This window comes from Chionomys nivalis, chromosome 19 (genome assembly GCF_950005125.1).
Source record: "Chionomys nivalis chromosome 19, mChiNiv1.1, whole genome shotgun sequence".
NCBI classification, from domain to species: Eukaryota; Metazoa; Chordata; class Mammalia; order Rodentia; family Cricetidae; genus Chionomys; species Chionomys nivalis.
In genome coordinates, this window is record NC_080104.1 from 21,971,504 (window position 1) to 21,983,597 (window position 12,094).

General features: G+C 35.4%; 1 protein-coding gene across 2 annotated transcripts in view; it reads right to left on the minus strand.

Annotated features, from left to right (window-relative positions):
- The window catches only part of Smap1 (small ArfGAP 1), a 73,204-nt gene that overhangs the window by 24,831 nt on the left and 36,279 nt on the right, over positions 1 to 12,094 (minus strand). The window contains exons 3-5 of one of the 2 annotated variants that reach the window (XM_057794762.1): positions 10,205 to 10,290; positions 5,793 to 5,868; positions 1,078 to 1,158 (exon numbers count right to left, since the gene is read on the minus strand). In XM_057794762.1, coding sequence (XP_057650745.1) covers positions 1,078 to 1,158; positions 5,793 to 5,868; positions 10,205 to 10,290 — 243 coding nt within the window. The remainder of the gene's footprint in view (positions 1 to 1,077; positions 1,159 to 5,792; positions 5,869 to 10,204; positions 10,291 to 12,094) is intronic. The other variant, XM_057794763.1, reaches the window with a different exon arrangement.

Consider the following 12,094-nt stretch of genomic DNA (forward strand, 5'->3'; position numbering starts at 1 on the left):
AAAATTCACTTCCCCAGGAGCCAGTAGAACAAAGTTTCTGAAAACATGAAAACCTTATCATTTGCCCATTCCCCTTAAAACTCATATTAAAGTCCCACAGCCTTCAGAGCGAAGAACAATCTCCTTCCGTGGGTTCTTAAGGACTCCTTCCTACTTCTCCCCCCTCTTTCCTATTTCTGCTACACCATTCAACCTGCCAGTCCTTAAACACAGTACTCCACCTATAACTTTTCACAAGCTGCTTTCTCTACCTGGAATACCTCCTGATCCTTATAGTTAATGCCTTCTCAAGAGTATAAAACCCATCAGAAGTATATTTTCTAAGAGTAGAAGCAAAGCTATCTCAGTCACAGCATAAATACACCGCATTATAAACTACAAAGTCCACAAGGGCACAGGCATATCTTACTTGTCTGTGTGTCCCACAAGTCTACATGCCATTCATCAAGATGTAGACACAAAAAAGTAAATATCAAAGGAAATTAAAATTCTCAAATATGTGCACACGAGACTTGAATACATAATACAAGATATAAGAATACCTATCTTATTACCACACTCAGAATATACTCTAAAATTCATCATTGACAGTTCTAAAGTCACAGTCCCATAAAATACACAGTTTTCTATATGACAGTTGATATTGCTTCAAAGGAAAAGAAAAAGAAATTCGACATCAACTTTCAAGTGCTTAGAGAAACAGCACCATAGTCAGAAAAGATTTTTTTTTAACCAAAGATGTAGAAATCAGAGAATTCAACAACAAAGTATCTTTAAAGTTCATCAACCTTTAAAGTTCCTATAAGGCAGTAATGGATATGACAACAAAAAAATTGCTTAATGGTTAAATATGGTAATAGCCTCAAAATCAGTCACTCTGAAATTAAATATAAAACAAAACTCTTTACTCATGCCAATGGCATAGAACAAGATTCAGCAAATTAAATATTTGACATTTTTTATTCTGGATATTACTCAAAACATGATTCCTACTGGTGTTCCTGAACCACAGTCTTGTGAGAAGAAGCCCACCTATCAGCAAACACCACAAATGCACATGTGGAAAACTTACTATACCTCTAGTTTGTTTTTATCAACAGCAGCTTGCAGAGAAGGAGAGGATACCAAAGGCTGAAGAGGGGCATCAGAGGAGGAAATCTAGATGTGCAGACGCAAAGTTAGGAGGGAAAAAAGAAGAGAAGGTGGTGATCAAACTGACAAACACCAGAAAGAAACCAACACTCATGTTTCTGATAAAAGCAGTTTAAAGAATTTTAACAAAGTAAAATATTGCCATCAAGAATAAGTATGTTTTAAAAACAATGTCTATGTGAAATATTTAAAAAGACATAGCAAAGAATATACACTTAAAATAGATTTTACTAGGCTAAAAATTTAAACTGTTTAGATAAGATCATAACAAAACTAATAAGTATAATTTTTTCTGGTAATTCATTCTCAAAGTTACTACTGAAACCCTAACATACTGAAGCAAGAAAAGGTTTTATCCAAAGTAGGAGAGTGAAATTTTCTTTTTGTTTTTGCTGATAATTACTTTAAGAATGGAAAGTAAAGCAGGGGAAATAGTAAAAGATAATTACATTTTTAACTTGATGTTTAAAAAAGCAAAAGCAAAGACTAAGAGAAGACTGGGTTAATGTAACAGCTGAGTAGCAACAGACTTATTACAAAATAATTTATTCATGTCCTTCACAAGATGGGCGTGCACACAGAAGTCCCAAAGTCATACTTGCTGGGTTACCTTAAGGGACTAAGGCAGTCAGTCACACATAAGCAGCCATTTACACACAAAAATGGAATACACCTGAAAGCTTTGCACACATCTTCCTACCCAATCTCTACATGCACTGGTGAACACTTCAACAGAAGTATTTCTTACTGCTCTCTTCACCACAGAAATAAAACTGACTGTTTATAAAATACATGCCAGATCTCTGGAGCCATAAAGCTGGCATCTCTGTATTTCCCTGTCATACGGGGAGTGTCTATGGGGATATCGAGTTGCTATAATAGATGGGCTATCATGTAATGTCAAAATAGTACTTCACGATGCCAACTCCTTCAATCTGCTAGTTAATTAAGACTAGTTCTTGAATCACTTTGGACGCTTGTTTCTCCCTTGCACAGTGTTTCTGGTGTGATCTGCGTAAACTAGACATTTAATTAATATTAAAGCAAGTCTCACATAAAAGAAAATGCACAGCACATAGAAATGTAGCATTTCCATTAAGAAAAAGTCAAACTAGCCAGGAATAATGGCATTACGCAGCACTCAGGATGCAAGACATACCAGTCCAGACAGAGCTAAATAAAAAGACCTTGTCCAAAAAAAGAGAAAATCTGTTCAAACTGTACCTTAGAGCCCATCTTAAAGTTGGTTGTTCCTAGAGATATTTATTGAAATTTTCATGTAAAATGGGATTTAAAAGATAATATTACTTAATAAGGTAACCTGTATCATAAAACTTATTTGTACAAACTTGTAAAAAAAAAACACAAAAATATAAAAGGTGAGAAGGTAAATTATAAAACATCAAGAAACAAAAAATCCCACTTTATTATGAAAGTGATTGTTATCCTCTTTAGAAGGTGTAAGAAAGAAAGGAAAAAAGAAACAAACTAGGTACTCTTGAAAGTTCTCTATCTCTCAAAACCATGTCTTTCTCATACCTTACTAGCAAGAGGGTCGACTGTCTCCTGGAATAGTGCTCCTGACTTCCCCAAATCCTGGCTCTATACTTAAGTTACTCTCACATGCAAATATGATCTTAGATTATTTACACACTCCTTAACTACCTCACACCTACCGTATCCCCTTTTCCTTCCGTGCTCTGGCTACACTCTGCATTCTGTCAGCTACAACTCCTCCTAGTCTGTTCTCTAGTCTGTCTCTACCGACTTTTAGGAACGTTTGCTCTTCTTATCCTGACTAGGTAAAGTGCCCACACTTTTATTAGTTCTTTCCTCTTGACTTGGCATGGCTTTTTCTAGGACTCCAAATATTGACTGATTCCTACTGACAGGGTTATATAGCCCACATTGGTCTTGAACTTACTCTCTAGCCCAGGCAGGCCTAGACCTTGGGATCCTTCTGCCTCAGCCTCTAAACCGCCTCTAGACCGGTGGTTCTCCACCTGTGGGTTGCAACCCCCTTTCATGATATCTTGCATATCAGTTATTTACATTAAGATTCAAAACAGTAGCAAAATTACAGTTATGAAGTAGCAATGAAATAATTTTATAGTTAGGGGTCATCACAACATGAGGAACCGTATTAAAGGGTCACTACGATTACAGATCAGTCAGCACCAGCAGGGCAGCCTGTTGAAGGCATTCCTTATAGCTGAAAATAAACCATCCCTGGCAATGACGAAGATCCCACTCTAGCTTCTCTCACTCTCAAGTGGATTCCAGCAGCCTTGGTTCATGGTTACACTAAGGCTGTGGAACAACAGAAAACAACAAACCTCCCTGCTATTGTTTCATTGCAGTTTACTGCTTTGAATTTTATCACATTTTGAAATATGGTATAGAAAGCCAAGAAGTAAATCAGTACTTTGCTTTGAAATTGCCTAACAGAGAAAAAGGATCATTCTTAAAATAGGAAAAAAAAACAAAACAAATCAAAAGCAGTAGCACATTCTGACAACACTTACAATAAGATCTGAATCAGGAAACAGATAAATTATAAAAATAAGACATTAAAACAAATTAGAGCTATTTAATACAGGAGTTATAGCCACATAAAACTCAAAAGTCATCAAGATAGCTCTTGATCAGAGTACAACTAATGTAACTAGTGTCCAAATGGTCCCACTTCTTTCAGGAAATAACTTAGATATAAGGCACTCATATTCTGTCTCTCTTTTTTTTTTTTTTTTTTTTTTTTTTTTTGGATTTTTCAAGACAGGGTTTCTCCGTAGCTTTTGGCTCCTGTCCGAACTAGCTCTTGTAGACCAGGCTGGCCTTGAACTCACAGAGATCCGCCTGCCTCTGCCTCCCGAGTGCTGGGATTAAAGGCGTGCGCCACCACCGCCCGGTCCTCTGTCTCATTTTTAAAATCTGGTATAACCTCTACTTAGTATTCTGGCTGACTCTGAGCATGGGTTACATGTAAATAACTTTCATAAATGTTTTTGGATTTTCATTTCATTAGTAATACAAACTCAGGAGTATATAAACTTTTACTTTAATTTTTTTTACTTCCAAGCCTACAAAAAAAAAAAAAGAATAAGAAAAACATAGTATCAGTGCCTGTATAAACACTAAATTCTTCACATGTTAACAACACATCATGTGTGTTCTCTACACACTCATACACATATGCATGCCAACTGCCAGATTTCACTGAACTATTTGAAAATGAGTTACAAGCATGACATTTAATCCTAACACTGTAATTTTACTATATTTCCTTTTCTTAACAAACAATACCTATACATGAAAAAGAGAAAAACAGTTTTCATCTAAAGATAAAGCTCTTATGAATTAATACATAATCATAACTTCCAATTTGCTGAGAAAAAAAAACAAATTCAAGTAAAAAGGTTTAGAATGTCACATTCAGGGTTTAATATAAAGTAGTATGTTTTATAAAATATTCTAAATAATATTTCATATGAAAATGTGTTAAATATTGAATTAGTTCACTTAAGGATGAATGGAGTCTTAAATTCAAGCACATTATAAACATCATTATCAACACTGTTAATTTTTATTTATCCTTCAACAGCTTTTGTTTGTTCTACCCACCAAAGGTGAAGAAGCAGCTCAAAGGACTACAAGGGCTATCTTGGTACCATTATCTCCAGATATTTTAATACTTGGTTCCCTGTTAGTAGCTCCTTGGAGAGGCTTAGGAGGTGTAGCCATGAGGTCTTAAAGATCTGTGTTATTTTCAGTTTGCTCTCTTTGCTTCAGTTTGGACTATGAGATGTAGCACTCAGCTCTCAGCCTCCAGGTCCAGGTGTCCTGCCTGCCTGCTGCCACCCTTCCCTAGTGTGGTGATGGACTCTTAATGTCACTGGAACTGAAGAGTAAACTAAACCCCAAATAAACCCTTCTCTCTATAGGCTGCCTTGGTCAGGGTGCTTCACCACAGCAACAGAAAAGTACCTGAACAGGAACTAAAAGAAAAGGCTAATTTAATGCCAAATGAGATGAAAACTCTCAGAATTGCCTGATAAATGACTTCACAAGAGTAATTACTGTAACACTTTCTTCTTAAATAAGGAATCAAAGGCCAAAAATTGATTTCAATGATAAAGGAAATTAGTCTTATATAATTAACTCGGAAGGAAAATTTTAATCTGAAATAAAAAACTATATAAAAGCAGTTGATTAATTTGATTGCTACAGCAAGGTAACAACTATTATCATATATTTGCTAATAATCAAGGAAATTATCCAGCATTAATATGCTCTTGGGATACTCTTCATGTTTCAACAGACCAAACAATATTATTCAGGAAAAAAGACTATAAGTTTTCTTTAATATTCATTTAGAGAATTTACAAAGTAATTTTATATTCCCCCCCTTTTTTTGCCAACTGGTGGCTTAGTCATTTTAATTACAGAATTGTTTTAATGAAAGGTCAAGTAAACTGGACCCTCTCTACTTTAAGTTACAACGTTATATAACCAAAAAAACTAATATTTAAACAGTTAAGCATATGCAACTAATATGTTTTATAATAAACAAAATGAGTTGTATGTTAAACGTCTGAAATCTACTTAACAAACATCAACTGATAAAAAATGGTTTTACTTACATTTGTAATAGCTATAGCATTTTTATCATAGTATTTCTTCTTTTCATATTTATCTCTGATGAAAAATTCTACTGCTCTGAAAACAGATAACTTAAGGAAAAAAGTGAGTTCAGTCACGTGTACATTTCCCTTATTCATTCCTCTCCAAACAGCCCACACTATTCTTCTAATCCCAGATCTCCACTTTCTCACCCTATTCTGTGCATGGTCATATTTTTCTTCTCCCTCTCCCCCCACAGAAAGTGCATTTATTTCAGGGAAACTCATTCTAAAACAATAAACAAACAAATCATCCCAACTTGAAAAGAAAAAACAGTGTAATTCTTCATTCCACTCCACCACCACTTCTATCACCCAACTCTCAGTTTAGCTTGAGTTCATTTTACAATAAACTAGCATCCAAGCAGCACTCAGAATGTACCAAACAGTGCATGCTGTGTGCTGTACACTGGTTCTTTTAATCTCTTTCAAAACCAAGTTAATGTACTTATGGCTATTTTCACACCATAAATGAACAATTAGCAACTCAGGAAGATTAAGTACCTGATTCTAACATGATTTTTTTTCTCCTACCTTACCAGCTATCTCATAAACTGGTGACACTCAGAATTTCCTATTTATTAAAATAGTGGCCATCTTTTTCTGTCTCTTGATACTGAGACATAAGGACTTAGGTATACTGATGTAAATGAACAGCAATGGAAATACAATAACAGTATTTTCAGATGACCAAAGTAAAGAATATATTACTTACAAGTCAAGTTTACATAGCTGTTTGAGATTTAGTAAATAAAACATGAAGATAAACATAAAGATACCATTTGAAGTACATATTAAATTCCTTTCTGTTCCCAAGAACAAGATCTTCCAGTTTCACACTGCTAACAGCTATAAAACTTTGAAAAGCTCAAAACAGAACTGGTAATGAGTTTTGATGTACAACAGAACTCATGGAACTGAAGTAATTGAAACATTTAGTTAAGACAAAATATTGTAATAATGCAAAGCCTTATCGTAATAAAGTAAAGCTTTATCTTTTGCTGTACCCTAGTTCATGAAGCTATAAGTAACCACATCTCAAATGAGAAATGATAGTTTCAGTAGCATTTGCACAACCTTTCTAAACTGTAAATCTTTGAGAGAGCAAGAAATCTTTTAAGAATGTAACGAGGTCCCTGTTATATGAATTTAAATCAGTTTAACTCCAGTGGCCTAGGGTTATATATTTACATCTACAAAAGTGCAGAGATATTAGACTTTGCTCAAAGACCCATAAGTTTTACAAGGATGGCTGGAAGGAAGAAAGGAAAGAAAAAGAAAGGAAGAAAGAGAGGAAGATGACTTTTTCTTACTTAATTCCCTTATGAAATTGTATTTATACAACTATAAAGGTAAAGAAATGTGAGCTTTTTAACAATCAAGGTCAGCCTTGTAAATTGCCACGTGGATGCAGAGAACTAAACCAGAACCTCTGGGAGAGAAGCCAGTGCTCTTAACTGCTGAGTCATTTCTCTAGACTGACTTTTCTTTCTTTTCTTTTTCTTTTCTTTTCTTTTCCTTTCCTTTCCTTTTCTTTTCTTTCTTTCCTGGGAACTCAATCCACTGCCTTAGGCATACTACCAGATAAGCATTCTGTCTCTGAGCTGTAATTCCCATCCTGGTGTTAAGTTTTTCTAAGAGATTTAAGCTTCAGACTGAAAAAAGGCAAAATTGATTTTCTTATTAATCTCTCTAAATCAGTGGTTTTCAACCTGAAGGTAGAGACCCCTTTGGGGGATTGAAAGACCCTTTCACAGGGGTTGACTAAGAAACACCATCAGAAAACACAGATTATTTATATTACAATTCATAACAGTAGTAAAATTACAGTTATGAAATAGCAATGAAATAACATGAACTGTATTAAAGGATTGCAGAATTAGGGACGCTGAGAACCACTGCTCTAAATAGCAGTGCTTTAGAGTAAAAGAAAAAATGATGACAAATATTATTTTTGAGAAAGGATCTCATTATGTAGTTCAGACTCAAGTAGTCTGTCATGCTGCAGCCTCCTGAGTAGCTGAAACTACAGTACCTGAACTTTACTTTTACGCTATATAGGCACATGGTGGCTAAGCTCAGAGTCCAAGACTCATCATCTTCTACTCTAAACTTCATATATGCTTAGACAATGTCCCTCCCTAAACACTTTCCAACAACTATAAGACCATCTTTTTGTAAACAGTAAAAGATCAATACCTCATATTAATATGATCCAATTTAGTAAATGCTTTGGGAAAAGTGGTATTTACTCTGACAAATCACTTAGTATGTCTGGCTACAGTTATCTCAGATTCTCATGTATTTACCTGGCTACATTTCTTTACAAATATGTGCTATTCTTCAGGGTCTGTGTACACCTTCACTTTCAGAGAAGGAAAGGCCACTCCAGAGAGTATCACACACACACACACACACACACACACACAAAACAACAACAACAACAACAAAGGGTGTCTATCACTGACTCTCCAATCTGTATTTCCTTTTTCTTCTAGACTCTGCTCCTTTAAGAGAGGTTTTCCTTATTTATCAGTAGCAGAAAAAAAGCCACGGTTTTTTGAAACAGCAGCTTCCTGGGACATGCTGCCAGCACTAACACTGGCTCTTTTTGGAGGCCAAGCATTTAAATGGAGTTTGTGACCAGAGTGTTACAACTTGCTTAATGGCAACATAGACCTGTTGTGTGCCTGAAAATGGGGCTGTGAGAATGGCTCACATTAAACAGACCTCCATCCCGCCATGTTGGACTGTTGTTCTTGATCAAGGTATTGTGTTTACGTAGCTTATTTTAAAATGTAATGTATAATTAAGAAATATAGGTTAATAGATAATCATCTATAATAGTCAAGCTTGTAGTCATGTTAGGTTTTCTAAATATATAGAGATATGTTTCAGGTAGATAGATTATCTTCAAACCTTTCAAAGACTATAGAATATGGCATTTAAGATGTCTAAGAACTTAGGACTTTTCATGACATTGAGACACATCTGCTCCTGGCAGCACCAAGCTACTTCAAAAGGAATATGGGTACCAAAGAGGCTCCTTATGGTATTGGTTAGTCATTTGGGTAAGAAACTGCTCTTGCCTGGACTGCTTGATGTTATAATGTATGAACTAGACATGCAGGACCCACAAAGAAATAACGGCTGAACTTGCCTAAAGGTGAGACCATCCTTTGCGGTTCCTGCCTCATGAAAGAGTCTGCAAGACATTCAGCATGACATAGGAGAAAGTGACTGACAAACTGCCAATATAGGTGGAACTATCTTTGAAATTTCTTGCTTCGTGGAAAAGTCTGCTGGATGCTATGGGCCTGTAGGTTGAAGATGGATGCCCAAACAGTACAGAAGAACTTTGGGTGACTGTCCAGGCAGCAAGATGTCTCTGTCAATTCTAGAGTTTTGGAAGTGGCTTAAATTGCACTTCCTGCTTACTTAGGTAATATTATATCCTTCTGGAGTCTTTGATGGAGTTGAAGAATAGATATAGTTTTCTTTAGTCATGATACAAGATAAAGTAGATATTGTAACTGTAATTCTTACTTGATACCTGCTTTGTTATGCATAATTTTACTATGTTAAAGTTAAAACCTTCTTTTTATTTAAACAGAAAAGGGAAGGTGATGTGGGATTCCCCTCTGTATACTGTGGATACCATTGGTTAATAAACTGTCTTGAGCTTGTGATAGGGTAGAATAGCACGAAGCAGGGAAAAGAAAATTGAATGCTGGGAGAAAGGAGGCAGAGTTAAAAGAGAAGCCATGGAGCCACCGCCAGAGACAGACATGCTGAAACTTTGCAAGTAGGCTATTAGCCTCGTGATAAAATATAAAATAATGGAGATGGGTTAATTAAGAAGTAAGAGCTAGCTAGTAATGTGCTAGAGTAATTGGCCAAGCAGTGATTTAATTAATACAGTTTCTGTGTGTTTATTTTGACAATCTGGGTGGCTGGGAAACGAATAAGCCTCCTCCTACTACACACACACACTACTTAAAAAAATCAAAGCATAGTTAGGGAAAATCAATTCTCTTTCTTTTTTCTTTTTAGGACATGGAGATCAAACCCAGGACCTTCTTCTACATAGTAAGCAAGCCATTCTACACAGGCTGCATTACCCATTCCTAGTTTTCATGAAATAGTTTCTTACTATGTATCAAACCTACAAGTTGGCACATAACTTAGGACCTTACAGCTCTACATCCCAGAATTGGTGAGATTATAAGTATGCACTATCATGTATGAAATTTCCATCTTTAATTAATGCTACCATAATACACTTCACATCTTCCTCAATACGAACATAAAATACTAATGGTAAAAATGCACTAACTCTTTTAAACATACAATATACAAAATTTAAAGGATACTGATCTGTCTGTGGTCTTCGAAAGTTCTCTGGAAGATTGGCTTCATAAAGTAGTCTTGCTTTAGTATTTCCCATATCTTGCATGCACTGTAATAAAAAAGATGTCAGATCTTTTCATTATTCACATGAACAAAAGTAATTCTGGCACACACACATAAATGAACCCTGCAAAACAGTTACAATTTCCAACATATATTCTCCTCTTTAAGATAATACTTTAAATCCTAACCTTAAGGTTAATTATTCAAGTTCCAAGCAGAGTCATTATATTCAATCCTATATGCATGTGACTCCATGATTTCTCAAATGTCTTTTTTTGTGAAAGCAACCCTACCTGCTTCTTAAAAATGAAATTCCTGGCATTTTGTGGGTAGTTCTAATGTTTACAAAAATGAAACATTTGAACAGTGCTGCCATTTCCTGGACTAACAACTTAAGATCAAATTTACTACAGAGTTTACTCTAGGATTTTCATAATTACAGCCAAGAAGATGCAAGCCTGGTAAAGAGAGAGGGCTGACCTAAATTCCACACAGTAGATTAGCTGCTGTGCAATGAAAGCTTTCCTTAAACAAAGCAAAACCACCTTTGAGCCTTAATGGCTCAATTTTATATACAAAGTCAGAAGTGCACAGAATACCGCTGTAGTTTAAGAGTGGTCCCCAAAGGTCTACTTGTTAAGGGCCCACTCCCCAAAGTGGCACCACTGGAAGGTAGTGGGGCCTATAAGAGGAGCCCAGTGAGATCATGGTATAACAACTGACTTCACCATGCACCCCACATGCACACAATCACCACCCTCTGGCTTCAATATCGCCAAAAGCAGAAAGGTGCCTTCTTGGACTGGAGCCTTCAGAACTGTCAGCTAAATTATGCTTTTCTACTTACGAGTTCATTTCTTTGGGTACAGTATACACAAAACTAATAACAAACCCATTACAAACCTCTTCCCTAAAATCTAAGAATTCAGAAAATACAAAATAATTGTATAATAATTTTTTAGATTTTTATAGTTTTTTTTTAGTTTAGATTTTTATAGTTACAAGTGGTAACTAGTCAAATAGCATTTCCTTGATATTTTACCACACTACAAACAAATATAAGATTCACAGACAAAATATTTTAATATTAATATAATTTACAGACAACTTGCATTTAACTATTTTAATTAGAGATTCAGTTTTTACAATGTAGTTTTTTTGTCCTGATTTCCCAGACATAAACCCTAAACTCCTGAGAAAACAATCTAAGTTTAAGAACTATCTTGACGCTGGTCTTGAGTTGAAGCTCTAAAGAGGACAAAGAGGTATTTTCCTTTAAGTAAAAATAAGCATAAATTCTCACAACTGAAGGCTTGCTGGTGTCTAAGGTCCCAGCATACACTCAAATCTGGGTAACTATTCCACCTGGCTCTCAGGTAAACAAGATTGCTATTCCTCTTGAGAAGGGATGCAAGTGGTAACAAGTGTAAAAAAAATGATGAAAGAGATAAAGAATTAAATATTTTTATCATTTAGTCCTTTCAACATAAGGGAAACGAAATCTAAGTAACTTGAGATCCATCCCCAACCCCCATGGTGGAAGGAGAAAACTAAGCCCTGCAGGCTGTCCTCTGACATCCACAGATACATTGTAGCACCTTATACCCATTCTATCCCTAACAAATAAAAATTAAAAATTCTTTTAAGAAAAAAGTAAGCATTATACTTTAATTGTTTGTAACCAGGAAGAAATGTAAGTTGGGGTTATAAATGAGATTTCTTCACTTTTACCATCTAGTTTCTGGGAATCAAGCCAGACTATATAAGTACTAGACATCGTTCTTAAAAACACATTTTCCCCACATTTCTGAAAAACACACTTTTAAAACCTGTTTTTACTCTCTAGGATG